We start from the raw sequence: 26,850 nt of genomic DNA, 5'->3' as shown, positions 1-26,850 counted from the left end.
AATATTTTAGCTGTACCAACTGATCCAGCAAAAGATACTAACTGTCTCCAGAGATCTTGCCCTGGAACAAACTACTGCATCTCAGCATATACACTATGACATAAATAATATATGAAATAACTATGGAAATATCAGGTCTTGATTTATAATGTATTTTTACAACAAAATAAGATTTTAAGAAATTCTTACAATGTGCAGTCTTGATGTTATTCTTTTTAAATGTTGAGTTAATTGTTCATTCATCTGCTTTTGTATCAAAGATATATTTTAGTCTTGGATATGGATTTTATATGGCCATTACAGGAAAAAAAAACAAAAACAAACCAACCCAATCCACAAGAGAAACTCACTCTTGAGTACAAAGTACTTCACTGTGTGGAATCCACTGCTTCAAGAGGACATTAAGACAAGTCATCTCGTGAGATACTTTTAAAAGTTGATTTGCAATCCATATTTGGATAGTTGTGCCAGCCAAAACCAATATTTATTCACAGGACAAAGAGGACAGGTATTAGCTCACATTGCAATGGTCTGGGCAAGCTTCCCGTCTACCTTATCTCTAATTGATTGCCTAACAAAATTAGGAAGTATTTTCTGTTTTCAAAGAATATGATTGAGAAATTTACTTAACAGCATTCTTTAAAGGTTTCTACAAGAGAGAACTGGAATTTGTTGGTTTAGTATCTCTTGGTGTTTAATCCTATATAACTGAACAGGGTTCTTTTACTTTTTTTCCATAGTTGCAGAAGACTAAACACTGTAAATCCAGAGTAGTCCCTGATTCTTGCTAAAAATCATGCAGGGCTGCAAGATTTCCAAGCAAATTGATACATTCCCTACTGTTGTTTGAAAAATGACTAGTGATGTTTATTGGTCTGTAAGAATCCCTTAGAAAAAAGATTCCGTATTTTCTAGAAAACATGAACCCACTAAATTTTGTTGAATTGGAAACATTGGATTGCTCTAGTTACAGATATCTGTATGAATTAAATTTCAGACTGCAAAATTCATGTCTATACAGGGCTGTGATATGGTATGGTGGAGTAACTGGCATTTCAAGTGCAAGTGGGAATTATAAATAGAAGTGTGGTTTGAGAGATATTAAAAGTCATTTTAAAAAGTAAAAATTTTCCAAACTATCTCTTCCATCACTTCATTTTTGTTTTAATGAAGAACCTTTTGGGGAAATTGCTGAGCTTGAAGAGCATGAAGAATGTACAAGACATTTTATTTCATTTACCCATGTCCCTGCCTATTGTTCTACTGAGCAGTCCAGAAATGAAACATTTCATAAGCTATTTGCTCTTTACTGGCCATTTAATTATTATGCACCTCATTTTGTTTGTTATTAAATTTTTAAAAAATATTTTCTGTTAGTTTGGAGCTATTTTATAATTTCATAGGATATTCCAAGGTACGTATGTTGCTGTAAGATAACACTGGCGGGTCACTAAAGCATTTGCCTCTGCCTCATACCTCACAACACCCACGAGGCATATGTTATCTCAGAGTACCACACATCATGTTAAGCCTTACAGTTTCTGTGGCTGATGGACAAGTATACTGCAAGAGTCTTAACAGAAGTGCCACTTTTATATGTTTATAGCACTTCCATTGTCTACAGTTCAGTGCTAAGATGCACATCCATCATGTATCGGATGTGAATAATGGGAAGGCACTTAGACCAAAAATTCTTTTGCAAATCTGTAGAAGTGTGGACACATTTTGAGTCAGAGCCACTAGTAGGCTGAGATGGCCCAACAGAAACACCAAGAAGACTGCCAATACGTCAAATTATTTTCTTTTTTAAGAAAGAAATTCAGTAAAGAAGGCATTAATAAAACCTGATTTACAATGACTTTCTGTAGGTTGACTTGTCAAATACCAGGTGTAGAAAAATGATGTATTGGGAAGGCTTCATATGAGTAATCGGATGTGTTTTAGTTGCTTGGCTTTATATATTTCTAATACAAGCTCTTAGAAAATCTGGATGAAATAAACTTGCTGTGTGCTTGGATTAAAGACTTAATGAAAAATTTTACTTAAGCATCTGTTTATACTTGAAATCGATTTGAGTGAGATTCTTTAAATGTTTTAAATTAAGCTTATTCGTAAAGGGGACCTAATGTCTAGCCTGCTACTCTCAGGCATTAAACATTGCTCTCATTAACAGTTATACATCTAAATTCATTGTGTAATGCCATGTGCATGCGTTCTTACCAGTCATTACACAATTATACAGCTTAATCCTATACATATCCTTAGCAGTCATTATGCAAGACAAAAACATCTAATTGGATACCACAGTGACAGTGGCATCTGTCAAAAATCAGAGAATTCCTTTTTTTTTAGAGGAAGGCTTTTCAAAAAATAGCAAATGTGTACTTTATTCCTTGACTTCAAGGGTAATTCCTTTCTTTTCTTTTCAATCTACTCTCATATTAGTAATTTTTGTGGTATAAACACAGTATAAATACAGAAAATCATGGATTTGCATCTTATAAAGTTGTTTCCCTTTGGAAGCTTGTCTGTGACTCATCAAGACAAGGTGCTGTCACATAATTCTGCTTGTCTGTATGTGTGTGTATGTACTGAGCAGATAACTAGATAGTTAGTTTAAGCATCCAGGATGATGGACAAGCTAGAACAAATAGCTTTTCTTTCTGAATTTTTAATCTCATCTTAACATGTGATGAGCATTTAACAAACTCCTGGAAGTGGACACTGATTCCTCAAGGGCTAGAGTCCATGGGCAGAGGCTGTATAAAATGAGCTGGACCTAAGCATGGTATTAATTTCCAACTTATTCCCTGAACATAAGATTGAATATAATGTTGATACAAACCTTGAATTTTATAGTTTTGGACCATTTTTAATTTTAATTTCTGTTAATGAAGAAACAAGATAACTTGAACTGTAAGTCAAATTGCATCTTTTTTCCATTAGTACCTACCAGGTTTTCGTGAACTACAATTTTCTCATAAAGAAGCTGAGAAAAGGGATTCACACTTGATTTTCCAGTGGGAAAATAACACATCACAACTTACAGGGGCAAATTAAAGTCCATCTCTGTTTGACAAACGCGATTTTGCCACTTCAATGCAAGCAGGCATGCTTCTTCTCTTTTTGTTTTGCTGCTTATAGAAAAATTTCAGCCTCCTATGTGTCCAAAAATGACACTGAAATCAGAAAGTGCTGGTGGCACTCATTTGTGGCACACAGTTGAAGTAAACATACTACATAAAGGTAAGGCATCATAAGACTCCAAACAAGGTTTGCTAATGATCCTAATCTATCAAAAAGCTACAGTAATAGCCCCCAAATACTGCAATAAGACAACTGGGAGCCATAGTAGTTTGAAGACATTATTGTTGAGTGTTTTTAAGATGGCTTGCAAAAATAACCTTTCTTTGTTTTCTGTGTGAGCTGGCAGGTTCCCTTTGAAGGCAAAGAACAAAAATACAGCAGGGTCATACAGTAACAGTGGCTATTCTTTTTTTCTTTGCATTAAGTTCCCAATAGCAAAAGAATTTGAATTTTGAGGGGAAAAGACAAAAAGATATATTTTCCCACCACATTATAATTATTTCAAGAAAAAGTTTACATTTCTATTTTTCAGTGACCCATTGGTATGTTTCTTTCTCATTTGGTTTATGAAAAAAAGAAAGCGAAAATATTGTGATTAGCAGCAGAATAGAACCACAGACATATATGCTCAAGTAGTGGGGATTAGACACACATTAATAGTTTCCTTGAGCTCAGTTATATCTGAATAATATATAGAAAAAAGTGAAGTTTCTTCTTTCTTTTTTTCCCCCTTGATTAATTATCTGCTTTCTGTTCGGGTCCTGAATACAGAATTTAGCTCATGCTACCCTAATTACCATTGACTCATTTGCATAGAATGCCTTAAGGATATACCTTGGGAGATAGAAAAGGTGAGTGTCTCCAAACACATAACTTTTTGTTCCTATCCTGAGAATACACTGAAGTCACGTGGCTTCATAGCTGGAAGGCTTCCAGGTGTGGCTGCTTCTGAATCTTCTGAGAGCAAGGAAGGGGTGAGAGGAAGAGATGATACACCTTGTGTTTGACAGTAGTATTGTTCTTAGTGGTTGGTATAGTGATATTGTTGGCATTGTTATATTATTGCTTTTATTAAGTTTTAACAGCAATTATGTTGTTATTATGTTGTTTTCCTATATTCAGAAACAATGTAAGAAGATTAACATTTCCAGGTACGAACAAAAGGAAAATTAAGGAATTGAGAGAGAGGGAGGAGGGAAAAAAAAAAAAAGAGAGAGAGAGAAAAAAAAATAAAAAATAAAGATAGCAAGTACCTTGAATTTTATTTCAGGAATGCAATGAAGAGAATCAGGGTGTAAATGTAGCTAGAGAAATGCAAAGAAAAAGGGAATTTGGATGGAATGCATTAGATGAGTAGTGGGAGGGGTGGAGCCCAGGAGAAGGTGCATTACTGCACCAGAACATCTCAAATTACAAATATTTCGGTGTGTGCTGTGCTTGTCTAGTGACTCTTGATGCCATACAGCCATATGAATTTATATTCTAGATGTCAGAAACTGGTGGGTAGGCTCTGATGCTGAGCAGCTGTGAATTAATGTAGCTCTAGTGGAGAAAATGGAGTCATGCCTATTTCCATAAACTGAGGAACTGATCATGACAGCAAGAAATTTCGCATGTAATCAGATCAACACACAATCTAATTATCATATAATTTGAATTCTTGCATTTTCTTTCCTATTAAAAGCAAAAAATAAGCCGTATCACATTGGTTTCTTAGAAGCAGTAAATAAATGAGGTATTCTTCAGCCAAGCATGCTTATTCTGAAGATGCAGATAATTTGAATTGCAGTCATTAATTCCAGAAACTGAAAAAAAAGTACCAGTTCAGAGTTATTCTGAGAACAAGACCTGTCAGTAGGTGCAGGGAGCTCCTAGAGGTACTTGGAAGGACCTGGATTATGGTTTCCTAGTGTTATGGGTTCACCTAGGTGGGCCTAGATTTGGGCTCTGAAGTGTGGACTAGGCCGAAGCTGTCAGCTGACTTGAGCTGGGCTGAGCTAACAGCTGACCTCTTCTAGCCAGTAATTTTGTATTCCATACCACATTATGACATCATCTCCAGGGAAGTAGGAACCAGTGTGGGAGTGGTTAAGGCAGTCGCTTCTCAGCCCTCCTCTTGGGAGGACGCACAATGCTGTCCCAGGGGGGATGGAGAGGACCAGGCCCACCACTGGCTCACAGGGTACCTCAGGAAAGTAAAATGTGTTGTTCTGGGTCTCTCCTTTCTGCTTGGGTTTGTCTCCCTGGGGAATAAGCTTCTTCTTAAGTAATGTGGAGTTAGGACAGAATTTGTGTGTTCATTAAGAAGTTGAGGTGGGGAACTTGTTGTTGCAGACTTGTGTGAGTGTACATTTGTACTCTCTTCTAATTGTCTCTTTCTTTCTGTGAAAAATATATGTAGATTTAGTATAAATGCAGTTTGAAGTGGTTTTTTTCTTTCCCCTCTCTTTTCCTCCCTTTCCCTGGTGTTAGGAGGGAGGCTTTTCTCTCTGTGCTTGGGGGGGTTGGCAGTTGCTTATCTCAAACCAAGACACCTAGATTTCAGGCAAACTTTGTTTCAATCAGCACTGGTACTATGTTTGATTTGTCTTCTTGCAGTGGATCTTTTGAACTAAAGCTGTTTCATGAATATTTTTTAGTCAAGTATAAACTGTTTTTATCCAGAGGTCTAGTCTAATCCCAGGTTACTCTCAAGTTCCAGCTTGGAGTGGTCCTTCTGTACCCATGCATGTATGTTTTCTTGGGATTTAAGGACTGGATCTCCTTTGCTGACTGTGCTGAGATAAGGGTAAACATCTGGGCATTGGCTTAATGTAAGCTGATGTACCATCCAGAGTGTAATTTCATATCATATGTTTAGTAGCAGTGAAATTTACACTGATTGTGGGTCCTAGGACTGCACTGTACGTCTATTCCTATGTGTGTGGAGAAGATTTCTATACGGTCACCCAAGATTTTCTTGTCTTTATGTATAAATCCCATGGTTGTAAAGAGAGAGCAAGCAGCTAGAGGAGGTGGCAGAGCTTTCAATCTATCACTTTCAGGATGACAGAGCACTGAAACAGGCTGCCCAGAGAGGTTGTGGGGTGTCCTTCAAAACTCAACTGAATATGGTCCTGCTTGACCTGCTCTAGGTGAAACAGCAGAGGGGTTGGACTAAGATGGTCTCCAGAGGTCCCTCCCAACCCCAACCATGTTGTGATTCTGTGATTCTTTGGTTTAGCACCTCTACTTGAAGTAACATGCCTTTGAGGGTGCCCTGTTGCATGACTTCACCATTGGTAAAACCAGGCAGAAAGTGCACCTGAGAAGAGCCTTTACAGCACATTAACCCACTAATGGTGACATAAACAAAGGATTCTCAGAATCATGCAGAATCACGTCTTAATATACCAAAATGAAAGATAAATAAAATGTTGCACAGATTCTTGCCTGATAAAAATGTGCGAGTCTTCACTAAGCAACTGGAAAACAGAAGCAACAAATAATTGGGATTGGGAGGGATGTCAAGGTAATCTAGTTCAAGCCAACACCTACTCAAAGCAGGGTCAGCTGGAGCAGGCTCCTCAGGTCAGTTCAAGTGAGGGCTTGAATGTCTCCAAGAATAGAGACTTCCACAACCTTTCTGGGCAATGTGTGTCTGGGTTCAACTTCTAATAAATAAGATCTACTGCTCTTCCTTTATTCATTGAAGGCAATCACCTCATTGTAAAATTTATGAGTTTCATCAGGAATGATTTTGCTTTCATAACTCTGTGCTGACTACTCCCAATCACCTTCATGTTCCTAATATGTCTGGAAATGGCTTCCATGATTAATTGCTGCATCAGCTTCCCAAAGGACCTAGCTGAGGCTGACTAGACTGTAGTTCCCTGGACCATCTTTCTTGCTCTTCTTGAAGACAGAAATAACACTGGGTTTTTCCTAGTCCTTGGGATCCTCCTCTAGTTGCCAGGACCACTCAAAAGTAATCAAAAGTGGCATTGTAAAGATGATGACCATCTCCCTCACCACTCATTGGTGCACACCACAAGGGCCTATAGACTTGGTATGTCCAGTTTGTTTAAAAATTCTCTAACTTGGTCTTTCTTCCACAAGGCCAAGTCTTTCTTACTCCAGACATCCTCTTTGGTCATAGGAATCTGGGATTCCTGAAGGAAAAAATTGCCAGTAAAGACCAAAGTGAAGAAGGTACTGAGTACCTTCACCTTTTCCATGTACTTTGTCACCAGATCGCTGCCCCATTCATCAGCACTTTCCTTGGTCTTCCTTTTGTTGCTGGTGTACTTGCAAAAGTACTTGATGCCTTTTGTGTCCCTTATCAGATCCAAGTCCAGGTGAGTTTTGGCTTTCCTAACCCCATCGCTGCACATTTGGATAGTGCCTGTACAGTGTTGTAGGATCCTTGCTCCCATCTCTTGCATGCTGCATTATTATGTCTGAATTTAGTCAGGAGCTTCTTATTCAACATGCAGGTCTCCTACTGCTTTTAACTAACTTTCTGATGGTCAGGATGGATGATTGTTGAGCTAGAGGAGGTGATCCTTGAACACCAGCCCCTGTCTCGGACCCTTGTTTTCTCCAGGGATGGCTACCCTGGCATTCTATGGCCCTGAACAGGCCAAAGCATGTTCTTCTGAAGTCCAGATTTATGGTCTTTTTTTGCCTTGTCCCCTCCTCTCAAGATCCCAAACTCCATCAACTCAGGGTTGCTACAACCTAGGCTGCTTCTAGTCTTACCATATGCAACCGGTTCTTCATTGATGGAAGTATGAGGTACAGCAGACCATGTCCCCCCTGGTTGGCTCCTCCATCACTTTTATCAAGGAATTGTCATCAATGCACTCCAGAAAACTTATAGATTACTCACGCCCGGCTGTGTTGCTTCCCAGGCAACTAGAAAAATGTAGTGCATGTTGAGTGATTTGTAGATCTGTCAGAAATCCAAAGAAAAGTAAGAAAATTGCTGAGTTTTAAAATGATCTTGATAAACATGAAATATTTATGGACCTTTTTCTTTATAGACGTGGATCTTGCTACCTGTCAGTATATGCTGATACAGGACAATATTTGTTGTGTTTATACACATATATATATTCAGACTCTGAGCAGAGTTTCTTTTGCTAAAATGTTTAATGTGTAGTTCATCAAAATGATGCTAAGACAAGTGCCAAATTCTTTGTATTTCCTGTAAACCAGGTAATGTTTTGAGCTCACATTTCAGGGATCATTTTTTGTAGCTTTTGTAATTACTTTACAGAAAATGCCTAGGATCAACAAACCAGTAAAGGATCAGTTTGAAAGGTCAGACAAGAAGTCACATTATTGACTTGGTATATACACTGTGAATACAATTAGCACAAACTCTGTCAGTTTAAAAAAAAATCTTGTTTCAATAGAAAATTACTTGTAGCTGTACATCTAGCCTTTGTACAAAAAAGAAGATATAGAAAATGAGGTATTCTTAATGGGAACTCTGGCTTGTGACAAAGTATTCCTGACATAAACCAGTCCAGATATCATTGATTTTTGATCAGACGTGTGCTGTTCAGAAACCATCTGCTTTTCTTTCTTGAAAGATGAACATGGTATTTTCATCATTATTCCAATGCTTTCTCCAGGAGTGTTTGTAGAACATTTTGCAAAGATAATGCCCCATTCAGGTTTAAAAAAAGATACTGCAATTTCTTTCTCCCTTCTAAATGATTTTTATTTTAGTTTATTGTCCTCTCAGATTACTTGGAATTGTAGATCTTTGGTCTCAATCCATCCTGTAGAGCTTGGAGTTGATGTAGTTCCAAGGTCTGACTGCATCTAATTTTAGACAGGCTTAACACAGAGTTTTCATCTGTTTTTGAAATTTGTCTAGAGTTTCTCAGTGTTGGTTAGTGTCAATATTCAGGCTTAGAAACACTTCTAATTAGAATCATCTAATGCAGGGGAGGGGTCATTTTGTTTTGTTTTGTTATTTCCAGGAAGGTACCATTCACACTCTAAATTTGAATCAAGCAGCTGTTGAACTGAATGGTGCTTGTCTTTGGAAAGAACACGGATTGGATTTGATGACTGTAGATTAGTTATGTCTTAAAGGATTCACTTTTTTGTAAGACAAACATCAACTGGAAGCAGAATAAAGGTTTAAGATCATTCTTTCCCCTCCCCTCTCAAAAGAAACCCAACACTCCTCCCCACCCCACCCCCTCCCCAAAAAAATAGCAAACACCACCCCACCCCCACCCTCAAACCAAGCAAAAGAAGCTCTCCAAAAAAACAATTTCTCTCAGAGAAATATCCTAATGCCTTGCTTAATCTGGTCACTAAGAGGAAAGGCACGCTCACTGGACCCTTGTGCAGAAGCTAGGCATTTGCTGAGAACAGAGAGACTTACAGAAATCTGTTCATTATTTTGTGCTCTCCCTAGCACATAAACTAGATGTGTGTTTACAGTTCTAAAAAGCAAGTGCTACAAATGGGGGATAGCATGAACCCAATAAAACACTTAAAACAGCACTGCAGTTGTCCAAGTTACATTATTTATGCTATTTTATTTGCTCAATGGTCATATTTAGAAGGATGTTCTTTTTACAGGGTTTCAGCTGTTACTAGATTCAAGAGAAGGAAGATGCAATGCCCTTGAAACAAGGAGCATCCCTAGCTCCTTTTTATGTGTTTCAGTGCATCTGAATACCATTTCTTCTTTATGAGACTGTCTTGTCAGGACTGGTTTTGCATGTATCAGCTGTTAGTAACCCTGGACTGGATCTTGGCTGTTAACTATGGGGGTTTTTTAGAATATTTTGCAATTGCTAAAGCTTAGCAAAGCCAGCTTGTGTCGATTCCTGTGTCGCTGCTGCCATCTTCAGGAAGTTTTCAATCTTGCTGGGTGAGTTTTTCAATATACAGAAATTTCAGCAACCAGGAGATGAACAAAATATGTGCATCTTGTACATGGTTACAGGAACACAGTCCAAATGGCACAGAATAAAAGTTTGTATGTGGGGTGCCTTGGTTCTGTTAGGGGTACTAAAAAAAACATTGAAGGAAGGGAATGTCCTGATTACTATTGCTCTTCAGTGTGAATTTGGCACTGAGTAATTGCTTAGCACCCAACAGCTTCCCAGCCTGTGTGTTCAGTAGTTCATTTCAAGAACCATGTTAATGAACCTATCAAATTTCCAGGTCTGTTTGCACATATAAATGTGCAGCTAGATGCTCAAATGCCCGGGGCATGCATGCATAGCGGCAGTATTATCATATGGAAGTAGGTTTGTTGTACTGTTTAAGGGCATATTAATTGAACTCCAAAACTGCTAGAGCAGAAGCTAAAGCCACAGGCAGTAAAATTCATTCCTCATGACATTCCTTGTGAACTGATATACGCATTCAGCAACAAAATGTCTTTTTCAAGACTGGGAGAAGTGGTATTTTAGTGAAGTTTTCAACCACTTTATTGCAAAAAAACTCCAACTTTTTATGTCAGAGTTTTAAAGTGGTGCATGTTCTGCAAGAAAAATATTTTCAAAAGGTACGCTGTTATACTTGTTACAAAATGCTTGTCTCATACTTTCTAAAGGCATCTCAAGATAACTATAATTTTGCCTCTTTACATCCCAATTCCTTAAAAATATTTTCTTCCATGTAAAATTTTATTGCTTCTTTGTATCCCTTTTAGTGGTGACAATATACACTGGAGTTTTCTTTATAGTGTAACTCATACTGTAACTTTATTTGTTCTAGGGTAAATAAGATAATGTTCCATTTGAATTACAGTGGATTTCTACCATTGTAAGCAGTAGGGACACATAGTTTATGCTTTAATTCGTGCCTGTATATTAGACATTTATTGTTTGTTTCTCTTTTTTTTTTTTTTTATCAGATGTAAGTGAAATGCTGCATTCTTTTGTGATATACTCAGAAAAGAGAATTGTAGGCACTAAATTACAAAACATCTTTTAAAAATCACAGTTTAGATACCTTTTACATCTTCAACTGATTTAAAATTGTTCCTTATAAATTACTAATCTCCTTAGCCATTGCATCTGATTAAATTATAAGGTGGCAATGATATTGGGGTTTTTTTAATGTTTCCTCATACAAATACTTTGTAATTTATTATGGAAATCATTTGTAGAAATCTTACATTAATCTGGATACACTTTGCATTTTATTAATCATCCAGGCATAAAATTGCTAAACATTATTCACTAGATAGATATGATTAAGTGTCTGTACCACTTACTATAGTTACTTAAATGGGAACAGATTGAAGCCAATACTCAATTGTTTTTTTCTCTCCAGTGGTGCCAGCAAGAACTTAATAATTAAATTTCTTTGTCATGTCTGTACTGCAGAGTAAAGTAAGGGATCTCAGTAGTTCTGCATCCCCAAGCTGGCTCCAAGCAGTGCTGAAACATCTAACCAGCACAGTACAGCACCATGCAGAGACCGTTGCCCAGGTCCCGGCTACACTACCAGCTGCGTGAGCTACGGATTTCTGATACAGCTGTAAGGCTTCCAGCAGGGCCACCTGAAAGCTTCACAGCAGTGTAAGCTGCAAGTAAAACACAGGTTTGCTACTTGAAGAAGGGAAAGGGTCTGGGCTACTGCTGTGTAGAAATGAGGAGGCAGAGAGGAGAAGCAGGTACAAAGGAATTAAGAGCAGAGGTAGATGAGCAGCTGTGACAGCTGGTCCTGAAGGAGGGGTCAGAGTCTGTGGCAGCTGCTGTTTCTGGGGTTAGGGAGAGCTCCTCAAAGCAGCAATGTTTAACATCTAAGGTCTTGTCATAGTCCCTGTAGCATGACAAGCTAGAAGCCTTGCTCTCTCTGCTTGCTGTCTGCAGCTCTGGCACAGGTGAGGTAAGTGAGCAGGACATGAATGTCTTTCAGGGTTTAGGAGCCTGCCGCTGTAGGCAGCTGCCTACTTTATTTAAGCTTGTTTGGCTTCCTTTTCCAGAGGTAGCTTGTTGACATCAATCTAGGAATCCCTTCCTGATGCTTCAGGGCACAATATTTTTCTGCTTCCAGTTAAAGCTGTGCAACTCTTCCAGGGCCACCTATGCCATAGTGGACAACCAAAGCCATAGTCTGCTTTGAAAATTTTGCAGTGTTTGAACTCATACTTGCTTGGGTAGTCAGCTATCAGGTAGGATTCTTCAGTAATAACAAGACATGACTCTCTTATATACACTTAATAGCACAACTAGTAACAGGTTTTCATACTTTCAGTAGGCTACATAATCTTGTTGCTAACTCTGCTTTGTAGGCTTTTCCTTCTTATGTTCTGGAATGGGCTAATAAATCTCACATCCCAGCCAACATGCTAAGAACATAATTGTGTAATACCCTTGTGTGTAGATATGGTAGAGGAATCTGGAAGGAGCATTATCTCTTCTCCCACAGGGGCCTGAAGTCACCTCATCTGAGAGAAGTATCTGGGTCCCACTCCGCTTTTTCCTTCTGTTCAATCCCTTGCAGCACTTGGACTGCAGGCAATTCAGAAGGGGCTGGAAAGCAGAAATAAGATTGCCAACCCACATAAATCACCAAATTAGGTTTGGGAGGTCTGGGCCAGGTTGTCTGAGTTTATGCTGTTTTAGCAATCCATCTTTCAGGTTAGTGCTGCCGGATGTAAGGCAAACTCTGGGACAGACTGACTGCAGACTCAAAATCACCAGCACTTCAAAGAAGTGGCTTTGGATGTAAAAGTCATCATCTAGATATTAGGGGATGAGCCCATGAGTTGTTTTGCAGGAGTTAGGAAGGAAACTTTCAGATTCAAAAGGAAAACATTGAAATCTTGATGCAGTCCTACACTTAGCTTTTAATGTTTATAGAAAATTGCCTCTTACAGAATTGATGGCAAATTGTCCTTAGATTGCAAAAGCTGCACAGAAAATGCAGCTGTATTTTTGACACCATATTTTGACAGATTGTCATGCTTCTCAGAAAAGTTTGATTTTAGCTGAAATATGCATAGTAAATGTGTGTACTTTATTATAAGAAAAAAGACTAAAATTGCTCTGCAACTACTACCATGCTTTGCAATTGCCTTATATCTGATAAAACTGGTATAATTCAAAATGGATGCTTTTTGTACCATGGCATTTATCTTCACTGTAGTATTTGCAGATTTTCCTGTAACTGACAATTGGCAAAGCCACAAATCCTAAGTAAACATAGCTACTGCAGATGGTAAATATTCTGCTTTTAAAGTTTCTTGCAGTAAGGACAAGAAATACCAAAAGGCAGGGTGTGTGGGTGTTGGTCTTACACTTGCTACTAGGTATGACAAAGTGCCAAAGGCAAAGTCAACCCAATACCCAAGATGTGTGGTTCGCAGGAGGAGCACGACAAGGACTGTGCTCTTCGGGGAGGGTGTGGGGTAGTTTTAATTGATTTTGGATGGAAATAAGTAACAAAGTTCGTAGCTTCAAAGTAAAAAATGCTTAGTCTGTGTTTATGGAGTTCTGAACAGTAGCCAAGAATCCAACTGCTCTCTTAATCAAAAGACATACTACATAGTAAAATCTTTTCCTTTGAAATCTGGGGTCTGGGGGCTTTTCTAAAAGAAAATTTAAAAATTCTGTAGGTCTTTATCATTCACTATAATGTTATAATTTGTACTTTGGAAAGTACATTTTGAAGCCATATTTTTCTAAATGAAAACATTATAGAGATGACTTTGGCTTATTCTATATATCACTTCCTGATTACTTTGATTTCCTGTAAGGCATGCTCATATTTTCGACATAGATCTTTCCTCCAATCAGCAGCCAAAATTTGACTACAAAAGCTCATTTAGTGTTGAAACTTGGTGTCTTATATTTCACATTTTCCAGGGTTCTTTTTTTACTGTATGATCATATTGCCCAATGAAGATAATTAATTTTTTTTACGTATCCAATGTTTTGTTTCTGTTTCTACTTTATAAAACATTCTTCAGTTAAAAAAAAACCTGGTTGAAAATTCTTGCTAGTCTGATTTGCTTAATACTATATATAAACGTTTGATGGTTACGACTCGTGGGAGATTATGTGTGATTGGTGACTACTTATTTACATTCCTCCATTATATTTTCATTTACAAAAAGGAAAAAAAAAAACATGGAAATACTTTACTGATTATCTCTATTAGGCTAAGTTTTGACTTTACTTTAGAGGAATAATCTGAGATGACTAGTGGGGAGTCCAAAGTCTAAAACCAGGAAGTCTCCTTTATGTGCTGCTATGTCCTCTTGCACAAGTATTTTTGGTGTAGATCCTCAGTGGCATTTGGATAGTCACATCAATTGAATTAAGATCATCAAATTTTAGAGATCTATGGCCAAGGTTTTCTACAAAATAGTTTTCAGTCACTAAAACAGTAATAGCAGTACTCTTCTGCTTCACTGGAGTACAATAAAAGAGGTTTTCTGATGCTGTGGTGATCAAAGCTGTGCAAGTATCTTAGAATGCTACTTATTTTGCTTTGATATGTAATATATAACCGAACTGGTTTTGAAGACATAAAATTAGGTCTATTTAGTTATAAATGTGTCTTACATTATACATGGTTTCCCTGGGATTCTCTTTAGAATATTCTACAGCCTTCTCACACATTATAAAAGCACTTAATGTACATTTTTCTGGCAGCTCAATAAATAATAGAATTAACACTGTGGTTTATTTCAATCTTAGCATGAATGATAATGTAGTACTCTTTTGGCTTGGTTTTGAATTGAACTTGATTTTAGAAGAGAATGAGTAGATGAATTGAAGGTTGATTTCTTCACTCGTTTTTGTGAGAAGGAAGATAAAAATTTGCATGTTCTGCATTTTAAATTAAAGGTGACGAGATGTGTTGGGTTTATTTGTTCATACAGTTATGATTTTGAGGAACTTTTGCATTTCTTGCATACTAGTTTTTCTCCAGTACTGATGGAGATGTTGATTTACCTGCATTCAGTAGCTTTAATTTTCACAATTCCTTTCATTAGTGATGAGTCCAGACAGTCACCTCTGAATGAGGGATGATCAAAAGAGAAAGAGGTAGAACAACAGAGAAGATAAAGCAATTTTTGGAGGAATGCAGACCTATATATTCTCAGTGTCAACAGGTCATAAGAGAAGAAAATGATTTTATTCTACTATGAGATTACAAGTTTGGTAAGAAAAATTAATTGCACAAAATCAACTTCATTTTTAAGACTACAAACAAGAGTATTTTGCTAAGGAAATCACCATAATGTATCAATTAGAGGCTTTAGAGTGCTGGGCTCCAACTGATGTGGTTATGGTCTGAGCAGCAGCATTGTCTCCTCACTGTCAAAGGATGTAGTATGGACGCCTCACTGTGGTTTGGTCATGAGTATTAAGAAACCTCCAGATCACAGAAAGTAGTGTTTTCTGTGAAGAATCTATGCATAGCTGGGTATTGCTAGCAGCATTTGACAGGAACTGTCAGCAAACCTATCAAATTCAGTACTCAACAGGGATTCTGAAGAAAATAAAAAAAATTTGCTGATGCAGCACAGCAATGATACAAATATTACTCAAATATAATTAATGCCAAAAACCAATACAATCCCCAGAAAAGTGGCATGAATATGATTTGGACCTGGAGGAGGAGGCTTAACCACTGAGAAATTTAGAAGTTTCTGTGTTTAAGTTAAACGAGATTCAGAGGTATTGGGATTACAGTACATAAGTACCTTCACAGGAAGAAAGCATGGGATACTGAAAGAGTCTTCATTTTAGCAGAGAAATGCAAAGCAGAAAGCAGTGGATGGAAGCCTAAACTATAAAGGATCAAAGTAGACATTAGATAAAATTTCTAAAAGGGATATAGAAGGGCCCTTAATGTACTGTACCAGAGTCTCCAAATGTCTTTAATCTGGATGTGAATGTTTGTTTTAGGAGACACACTTTGGCCAAATCATAGTCTGTCTTCAGTACAACTCACAGTGATAACTATGGTAGTGAAGACATGACAGTTCACATGCCAACAGGGATTGCAGAAGGCTGGTAAGAATTCTGGGTATGTGTTTGAGTTGTTAGCTCACACAGACATCCCTAGCACTGCATCTACAGTGCTGCAGATTAAACCATTTCTATGACTGTCTTCCTATGACCTTGCCTGCATTCTGCTGTGTACACACATGGGAGGAGGTAAGGTTGGAAAAGAAAAGGAATACCTGAGGTGAAAAGTAGCTTTAAAATAACAGTAGGGAGCTCAAACTTGAAGCTTTGTGTAGGGAATGGGAGTATTTTATTGAAGTTGGAAGAAAGATAATTTTAGCAGTAATATTTTATAAGCACTATAGGGAGATATTATCAGAGACCAAAGAAAAGGCATTTGCAGTAGGCAAGGGAGAGAATGAGAGCCATAGTTCTTAATCCAAGGGAAAGCAGATCTTTGAAATGCTGTGAAACAGGAAATGCAAAATCTCATTTCCAAAAAGCCAACCAGCATATCATGTGAGTGACAAACTCATTTTCTTTTCATCAAAAAAAGAGAAAAAAGAAAAAAAGAAAAAAAAAGAAAGAAAAAAAGCTACATTCTGTTCCCACTTCCAAACTTAAAACACTATAAATGGGGCAATCAGGAATAACTGATTCTGCAGCTTGGTTTTAGAACCCTAGCTTTTATTCAGCAGCACTGCAGATGTCATATGTGGAGCCTGAATGCTGTAGAACTGACCAGAGTTTGGTCTGATTTTACCTTTTGTTTGAATAATCATAAGGATAGAAGGATTTTAAAAACAGGATCTGAATCCTGTTGAGGTTTTTAATGCCTCCTATTGTGAGGTCACTTGGATTTAGGATTTCTGCTTGGGCCTATCTCATACATTTTTACAGATATTCAAAAGCCTGTAATAGCCCACACACAGGTTATATTAATTTCCAGTGCCTAAATCCCTTAAGTGCTTTGGGGATTTCCCTGATAATCCTCTTTAATGCATAAACCTAGAGGGTAGGTTTGAACCTTTGGGATTTATTCTTTTTGTTGGTTGTTTTCCAACTGAAGAATCTTTCAAGGGTAACAACAGTAAGTGCTAAATACACAAAGACATAGAAAGTTTATATGCTGTTTATATTATCACAGCAATCTGCCAGTCCTTTTTTGGCACAAGAAGGAAAAGAAAGTGTGACTATTATTAGTAATTATACTACTTATAGTAATTTTAAACACTTATTAATTAAATTTATGCAAAATAGTAAATCCTGACTGAACAACTCAAATCCTTTCCTTTCCAAGGGCAAAATAACTGTATTAATATTAATGAAGCCACAAAATAGAAGCTAACTGACAGCATTTTTGCAGTTGCTATATTTTGTTATGGAAAATTTATTATTTTTTTATGTCTGAATGTAAAAAACAAATAAAACTATCACAAACTGCTCTTTGTTGTAAGTGGCATGCCTTTTCTTTATGATGCATGCTTCTCCATAAAAAGGGAGTGCTTAATGTGTTTCTGTTGGGAGATGCCTATTTAGTCTGACAAACTGATCAGCCTCCAGGGTGTTCTTTTGCCACAGAACTGATTCTACATCTCATCCATTATCTAATAAGATGTGAAAAGAGTATCCTGTCTCAGAAAAAAAAAATGGGCTTAGTTTCATTATAAGGATGTGGCAGGCTCACTCACAGACTTACTTGCAGGATATACAATTGTTAGTGAAAGGCACTCATGAATGTTTCCAGTAAGCCTGTGGGGAAAACATTGGCAACATTGGCCCTGAGGATAATTTATTTCAAAGGTAAGTATAAAATGTGGACTCTGTAATGAGAAAGCACATTTCACATCTTAAATAGTACTTACTACATGAGGTTATGAATTTTATTATTATAATAAAAAGCAATGCCACATAAACTCCATTGTGAAGCAGCTGGAATGTCTTTGCAAAATATATGCCCTGGTTTGTTTTTTTATTCTTTCTTCATTATTTCCCCCTTTTCAATGTTTATGAAGGGTTTAAAATTGCACTTGCATTGGAAAAGTGAGAGAAATTTGAGTGAGGGAAGCAAGCTGAGGTATTGTGTGATAAGGCAGTGATAAAACAAGTGTATACCAAAGCCTATGAGACAAATGTTGCCAGTCAGATGTGCTAATAAGGAAAAAAAGTCACAAAGGAAAAGAGAATAGGAATAGGATACACAGAGGGAAATACAGTTAAACCCAGGCATAATCTTAAATGTTAAGGGATAATGAGTCTGTAAGACCTTAGATATACAGGCAGAGAGTACCTCTCTATATGTATTTGAGCAGCGCTTGACATGCCTGAAACTTTTGACCACTAATGCACAGCAAATCATTGTTGTATTAAATGATGTTCTAATACAGTAATGCAGCCTCTCATACAAGGTATGTTGCAGAAAAGCACCTCCATCATGAAGCTGTTTGCTAACAACCACAAGTGAATTAACAAATCAGTGTTAGCTGAAGTAAACCAAAACATTTTAGATCATTCACAGAATAGTGGGCAGAAGGGACAAGAAAGCAAACAGGTGATTAGGTTTGATATCTCTGGAAGTTAGAACCTTCACTCTGCTCCTCCATTCTAAATTTCCCTGGCTTTCTGAATAACAGGAGCAATCCTTTTGGACTTGTACAATACTTCTTTTTATAAAGTCCGGTTTCTTAACATAACAATGAAATATAATTTTCAGTGCTTCTTAGGAAAGTGAAAATACAGCTTGAAAGAATTCGAAATGAAATTGCAAAAGCTGGAATTTGTGGCAGACAAATGTTCTAGTGTCATGTCCTCCTGATATGCTTTATTCAGTACATGTGAATGCAGCTCTGTATGTAAAAATCAAGGCTATTTTATCAGTCTTGCTTATAATGCCAGTCAAAATGACTTACCACTGAGAGATCTTTCAGAGTTTGGAGTTGCATCAAGACACCACAGCTTTAAAACAGCATATGAGAGACCCATTTTACATTATTGACTTTTCCCCTTGCCTCCAAGGACATAGAATTTAATGTAGCATTGATGGGTCAAAGATTTTGACACATGTCACGACAGATATCTTCATTGTAGAGTTTTAAAAAAAGCATTAAACCTGATAGATATGAACCACTTTAGGTGGCAGAGGCAGCTCAGACTGAAGTAGGGACAATTGTTTCACTCATCTGCAAAAGACATTACTTTTCAATGAAGCTTTATGTAAAGAACAATGTTATTTAAGGAAGATGAAACCAGAACAATTGCCAGAAATTCAATAAGGTTCTAGAGGTTGAATCCTAAACCCCATGTTAAGTAACCTATCATTGTGTTCTTTCTATGGATTTTTTAACCATTCTATAAAAGTCTATGGCAAGGATATAATTTCCTAGAAAATGGTATTTCATATGGCCTTTATAAGATGGTCATCCCCTAGTAAAGTCAGCAGTAGTTTTCCATAGAGAATGCCTTTTATTCAGAACAATGAATAGATTATTTCCATTAGCAAACCCTGTAAAGCAGAACTGCTTGTTTCAGCCATCACCCTTCTTGTATAAACAAATTTCACTGTAAGCAGAAACATAGCCATAAGTACCTAGTGTGACTTTATGTTCCTAAATGAATCATATAGCAAAATCTCATTTTTAATAATGGCACTTATGTTACTTCACCAATGAAATATAATAATAATAACAGCAAAATTGTTGTGGTAATGATAAGAGTGTGTAATAAGATGCACAATTAGAAGGATTATGGGAATTTAATGGCATGAGAAGGCCAAGGGATCATCTGCTATATGACTCCTTACGATTGTAACCTGCTGCCTATATTCCTGGTGTCTTCTCATGACTGGTGTGCTTTGGTTTGTTTTCCAGTTTGTTTTCTGCCGTGAATGTAAAGAAGAATACCATGAAGGAGAATGCAACTCTATCCTCAGCCCGCAGGGAGCCATGGCCCAGAAGGTAGGACTCTCATAACTTCTGGTCATTATCTCTGACCCAGCTAGAGTGACATTTGTCAAATGGATCCTAATTAAAATCCTAAGTAAAAGCAATTATGTTCATGCTGAATTACTCCAGCCGTCAGAGTTGCCGAATTGGCTTTGCAGTGGATTTCAGTCGCTTTGATTGATAGAGTAGCCAAGTTCTGTCAGAAACACACAGGGCTCTGCCATCCGTTGATAAAGGAAATGCCTTCCCAATGGGCATTTAGGGTTGTGTCTATTCAATGTGAACACTTTTGAAAGGCTTTCTGTAGTCTTTCTGCCTTTCAGCTTATTTTCAGTGCACCAGTCAGGAAATCCTGTGGGTTTGGACTGAGTAACAGGACTTTTATGCAGCCTATGGAGAAAATGCTGATGATAATTTATGTTTTAGCTTACAGAAGTAAAGAAATAGATTGTCTAGTCTGGAAGCTGCTAGATGATAATTATTCTATGCTGCTCTATAATTTTGTAACTATTGTAGCTATAGACCTGGACAGGAAATAGTTTTTCTCTCCTGCCATTTCTCTTCATTTGAGATTCAACTTTCCTTGAAATAAATAGATCACATAAACAACAGTCTTTCAAATTAAAAAAAAAAAAAAAAAAGAGAGAGACAGAAAGTGGGAAGTGGAAAGAATAGGAAAACTAGAAAAAAACCAGAAAGATACCCCCTAAATATCTCACAACTTGATGCCCAGGGTGCACTCTTAGGAAGCAGAAAACTGGTATTCAGATGTCTGACATGTTTGATGCTAAGAAGAAACTTGAACCATGAGTCTCCACACAGTCCAAAGTGGCAGATACAGGATTGTGGGCAAGTGCTGATGAGGACTTGCACCCAGCCAGCTCTCAACGAGGCATACTAAAGTCCTGTCAGTGCCTGCAGGCAGGCTGTGTCTGAGGCTGCTTTTTGGGGACTGTTTGAACATAGCGACTAGGGGGTAGCTGAAGTTCTGTGGTGAATCTTTGCCATGTGCTACCTGGAAAAGGCTCATATGCTGTACTTTGCAGACATTGGACTAGGCCTTGAACTGAGTAGAGATCCTTCTCTTTAACCTTTTTTAGGGTAGCTGTTCTAAATTATAAATGAATTAGCACTGGTTGAGGCAGAATTAAACAGCCTGTACCCTAGTAGTCAGAAAGGGTATCTACCTCTGTTGCCCTGGAACATGTGTATTGTATGAGACCCAAAAATCCATCTACTTTCCCAGCCTCTAGGGACTTGTGCTGTAGATGGGGTATTTTATGTTTAGCAGCTATCGGCAACTTTTTTTTATGAATTTGTGAAACCTCTTTTTTTGAAGCCATATATGTACAAGATTTGCAGTTTTGCAAACCTCTGTGAAGACCAGTTTAATTTTATTTGCAGTAGCCTTAGAGCAGTCTTCTATTTCCCATTGACATTTATATAAAAACAAAGCAACTTGAACAGAGATATTGAGAGATACCTAAAGCATCCAACAGCATAGTAAAGTAGGAGACCAAGGCTCAGTGTCTTACCTTAATTAAATTGAGCTGGAACTTGAATATATCTCAACATGAACAGTGAGCCCTATATTCATTATCTATGCCTAGAGTTTTGCCTAAAGTACTGAAAGTTTTCATGGCACATAACAAATAAGTTCAACAGTGTTGACTCTGTGAAAGTTACAGTTCTTATAATTTCTGTGTGCTTTGGCAGAGATAAGGTTGTGCCAGAAGAAATCAGAATACCTTAAGAGGAAGTTGTTCATTTTAAATATTTGAATATTGCCTTATCTTTTCCTTATAACAATGGGAGCACTTAATCTATGTGATCCAGTCTCTCAGGATGTGAGTTGCATCCAATTAGACCTATTAACTTGAGAATTTTTACTACTTTAGCAGCTCCAGTGTAATGTGAAAAATTTTGCTGTTCCTGAAAAATTTCCTGTACTTTCAAAGAGCTGTTTCAGAATAGCTATATGATAGTACCAAAATAACTCTTGCATCTATACGAATCGGTTCTCCTATATAGACAAAACCGCAGACTACGCAAAATTCGTTTAGACTCCAATTTAAGCTGAAGTTAATTATCTAAGGTCCCCCTTTTCTCCCAAGAGAGCCGCACCAATTAAACTTCTCCACGAGGTGGTGCTGTGCCACTGACGGAAGGTTTTCCCTCCCTTCCCGTGGCCAGGCGGGCAAACCGAGAACTGGAACAGGGCAAGCCCAGGTGCTGGTGAGGTGCTGGTTTCCTCCGAACAACATCATTACAGAGCTCCCCTGCACACAGCACTCCCGTACAATGCACACAGATCATTTGTGGGGCATATATGGAGAGCAGTGCATGTCGGACAGTTTCCGTCTCCCTCGCTGAGATTAATGTAAAGGTTTATCCACCTGTGCTTTCAGCTTGTCTGTTCCATTTGGCCCTCCCCTGCTAGGTGTTATTGTACTGCTTGGTGAAGCAGTGAGAAGGATTGCTTTATCTTTGACCATCATTTGTTTCAACGTAGGAATAACACACTTCCAGGGTTGTCTCCAGCTTAGGCAGTTTGACTTCTGTCTGGATCCTTTCCAAATAATTTATTCTATAAATTTTATTTATTGCCACTTCCCCTGCCAGTGGGATTTAAAGATCAACAAGACACACTGCAACTAAACTTTTCCTCTCCAGAACAGGTGCAGGATACGTGATCAGTCTCAGGGAAATACTCTCTGTGGGTCTGTCAGGGCAGGGCATGAGGACAGAGATGAGTCAAAATAGTGGAAGGTGGGTCCACAGGTGGCCCATGACTGGCTGGGCAGGGATGTGGCCAGCTGGAGGCAGGCCCTACTGCAGTGTCACTGGGGCAGAGGCTGACATGGGTTCCTGAGCCATGAGCAGGGTGTGGTCATTACCAGGAGAATGGTACAGCAAGGTCCGGTGGTGTCCTTAGAGCCTGACACCAATTTGGGAAGCCTCAGAGAAGGTGATCCCTCAGAAGGAGAGATAGAGTCTGATATAGAGGCATTTTATTTTCCATGATATCCAAGAGCTGATAGAGTGACTGTGACCTGTCAGAGATAGAGTGGAAGCTCTAGAAAGAGGAAAAGGAAGAGAAATGTGAGATGACATGGCACAGGTATGAGGGGCTAGAAAACATCAATGGTGGTGGTGAAATGGGCCTGTGCTTGGGCAGATGCGAGAAAGAGAGAAGAGAAAGCCTGAGATCAAGAGAGGGGAATGGATCTGGTGGGACTGTGAAGTAGAGGAGAGCAGTAGGGAAGGGGAATTGAGTCGGGTGGCAGGAGGAAGGAAGAGGGCAAGTGTGGCTGCAGGGCATAGGAGGGACAAAGCAGGTGCCATGTGTGGTGCTTCAAAAGGCTATTCAAAATAAAGGAGTTGGAACCTTATAATATGGGCAGCTAAAGGTCATTGCTTGCTGATTGTGGTAGAAAAGGCAAATTCAGCAGCCTCGTGCAGAGACCAGCCCAGCTTTAACTACTGGTGTATCGTGACCTTTCTGATCTGTGCACAGATATAGCAGAGCCTGTTGGGAAGGATAAAATGTTCTTTCTTATGAAATGTCCATTTTAGCCCCAAAAGGCCATTGGAAGCCTATCTTAAGCACTTACTTACTGGTGCAGGGCTGATTATTTCCCATCTTAGTGTGTAAGTTATGTTATTTCAGGGAAAAGAAAATTTAGCTGTGGCAACTTCAGTTGAGAAGCTTTGTTTTAAAAGCATTTCAGCCTCTTGGAGCTGTTTGAACTTTGGGATGACAGACAGAATCATATTTGATTAATTATAAGGCACACAGTAAAGGAGACTCCAGCCAGATTTAGGTTTAGAAATTGCCACATAGTCCCTGCTATGTACACCACAAAACCAGGCTTCCTTGCCCATTTTAACCTCGCACATAGACAGCTTATGCTGGTAGGGAATCTAGCCATAAACCAGCTTCCCATGTAGGACCCCACCTTAAAAATTAGCTTTCCCAGCACAAAACCCTTCCAGGTGGTTTTCTTTTTACAAGGATATGCAATGCACCTTCTTGCTCACTAGCAACTGGACAATAAAATGCGACCACATATCAGATTTGAACATTTTCAGAGTAGCTTTGAGGATGGTTTTGGTGCTAGGCATGTTGATGAGACTGCAAGGTAAACTGTAATGGTAATAGCAATGAGACTGATGTAAAAGTGGTGCATATGTAAATAAGTTAATAGAATATGGGGCAACTAGTCGCAAATGTTTGGGGGGGAAAAGCGAGACAAACTGGATGACATGGTTTACATAAAGGTATGTTTTAAAGGTGGTTCTATGGACAAACTTTCTCCAAGAATCTGCTGAATACATTGTCCTACCAAGACAATGAGTATGTAATTATAAAAAAGTAATAGCTTTTTTTCAAGCTTGCTTTTCCAGAAATTACTGTGAATTTAGTAAAGAGAGTAAGTTAAACATCATGATAGATTTCTGTAGTGACAGCAGTAAACCAATCCCTTCTATAACCTGTATTTGAAAGGTTGAACCCAAAAAAGCATCTAATTTCTAATTCATCATTCCAGTCTAGAAGTCTTTATAGAAAACTCAGACATAATTATAGTTAATCTCATTTTAACAAAGTCTACTATTGATACTAGACCAACAATAGCTGTAAACCTAAGCCTAGACAAAACATCCATTGTGTCTGAATTCTTAAGACTTGCCCAGTGGTCTCTTCTGCTTCAGGCTCCAATGCAAACTCCTTAAAAATCCTGTCAGACCATATCTAGTCTTAGTCCAAGCCTTAATTCCAGATAGTTCTAGCAAGTCTGGCTCTGCAACCCATGCAGTCTACAGAAATCCAGCTTATCCAGCACCCCTGTCAGCCCAGGAACCCACCAGACCTAAACAAAAGCAGTGCAGTCAGTGCCTCAGCTGAGTCAGGGCAAACCTGACCCCTGTTCATCAGCACATGCTCTGTCTGTACCCCTAACCATACTGTCTGGGCTCAAACCTAATGCAGCCATGATGTCTCAAGCAAACCATCGGCTCTGAAGCACACTCATCTGATCACTTCCCAGAACAGTTGTTTGTTGCACAGTTGAAACATGTCACCTCTGTGTCCATGCACGCGTCCAGGAAAGCCTGTCACATCACCTGGCACCCCGCTGAAGTCTGTTGTAACATGGCTCCTGGAATGGCTTACTTGAACTGCAGGTGAATCTTCCTCCCATTGCTTGCTTGTATGCAGGTCTCAGAGTTGACAGTAGGTGGTATAAAATGTACAGGCATTATTTGCCAGGCTTCTCTTTTCATCGTGGAATAATAGCTTCTAAACTCTTATGCTGTACACTTCCAGCAAGCATGTAGGGCTGGGAAGCCTAGTCTCTAAGTGGCTAATAATAATCTAAGTGATAAAAGGTGAATGCTAACCACAAAAACCATTAATTATATCATTGCATTTTAGTGAAAGAAAAAGCTACTGAAGACGTTTGTCTTACACATCTTTCAATGAGTCCTGAGTCGCAGTATGAAATGTGGAACATCTGTTATTAGGCTATTGATTTTTCTTTTCCTATCAGGTAAATTTTAAAAGTTAAATAACACATGGCTGTACAAAAAGTGGCACACCTAGCTTGAATTCTTAAGCATCTAAAACAAAATAAATCATGTCCAGGCTTCGCGAACAAAGATTTGAGAAGGGCACTACCCACGCTTGCTGCAAGCGTGCTGGTGGCTAAAAAGGCCGATACAGGATAGGCAGGTCCGGTCACAAAAGGCACAGTGGAACGTCTCCCTAGGTGACATTGGCAAGGAACGGTTCTTTCTGCGTTGTCTTTTCTCCTCAAGACTGACTCTCCGTGCATTCTCAAAGGAAGCAGCAGCGTCGTGAACGGTGTGTCTCCATGAATCCCAATTGGAGGCCAGAGTGGACCACTGGTGGCAGTCAATATGGCCAAGGCTGAGGTGTTGTTTCAGGGAGTCCTTGTATCTCTTCTTTGGGGCTCCTCTCTTGCAGCAGCCGGTGGCGAGTTCACCATAGAGCACAATCTTCGGAAGACGGTGATCCTCCATCCTGGAGACGTGCCCTGCCCAGTGCAGCTGCGTTCTCATCAGCATGGCCTCGATACTGCTGACCCCTGCCTGTTCAAGAACAGACACATTGGTCACGTAATCAGACCACTGGATGTTTAGGATTGAACGGAGGCAGCGCTGATGGAAGCGTTCGAGAAGCCGCAGGTGGTGGCGGTAGATGACCCAGGATTCAGACCCATATAAAAGAGTAGACAGTACAATGGCTCTGTAGACACTGATCTTTGTACTTTTCTTCAGGTGTTTATTGGACCAGACTCCTTTATGGAGTTTTCCGAAGGCTTTGTATGCCTTTGCTAGCCTGTTGTCTATCTCTTTGTCAATCTTACCGTCTGAGGAAATGATACTTCTCAGATAGGTGAACTGCTGGACTGACTTAAGCTCTGAATTGCCTATGGTGATGTGAGGGTGATGGAAGACTTCTTGAGGTGCAGGTTGGTAGAGAACTTCAGTCTTCCTCAGGCTGACTTCCAGCCCAAAAAGCTCAGCAGCCTCTGCAAAGCAGGATGTTAAGCGTTGCAGAGCTGCTTCTGTGTGAGCAACGAGGGCGGCATCATCAGCAAAAAGCAGCTCATGGACAAGGTGATTCAGGGTCTTGGTGTGGGCCTTCAGTCGCCTTAGGTTGAAGAGGCTTCCATCGGTACGATATCGGATGTAGATGCCATCTTCTTCATCGAGGTCTGCTGTGGCTCTTTGGAGCATCATGCTGAAGAAGATTGTGAATAGAGTTGGTGCAAGAACACAACCTTGTTTCACACCATTAGTTATTGGAAAGGGCTCAGAGAGTGCATCGCCATATCTGACTTGTCCGCGCTGATCCTCATGTA

General features: G+C 38.9%; 1 protein-coding gene across 2 annotated transcripts in view; it reads left to right on the top strand.

The window, feature by feature from the left end:
- PRKN (parkin RBR E3 ubiquitin protein ligase) overlaps positions 1 to 26,850 on the top strand; it is a 721,348-nt gene that overhangs the window by 682,540 nt on the left and 11,958 nt on the right. For both annotated transcript variants that reach the window (XM_071549419.1, XM_071549418.1), the window contains one exon: positions 19,889 to 19,975. In XM_071549419.1, the coding sequence (XP_071405520.1) occupies positions 19,889 to 19,975 (87 nt within the window). The remainder of the gene's footprint in view (positions 1 to 19,888; positions 19,976 to 26,850) is intronic.

This window comes from Pithys albifrons, chromosome 2, assembly GCF_047495875.1.
Source record: "Pithys albifrons albifrons isolate INPA30051 chromosome 2, PitAlb_v1, whole genome shotgun sequence".
Classification (NCBI taxonomy): domain Eukaryota; kingdom Metazoa; phylum Chordata; class Aves; order Passeriformes; family Thamnophilidae; genus Pithys; species Pithys albifrons.
This window is presented reverse-complemented; position numbering and strand designations above follow the sequence as displayed.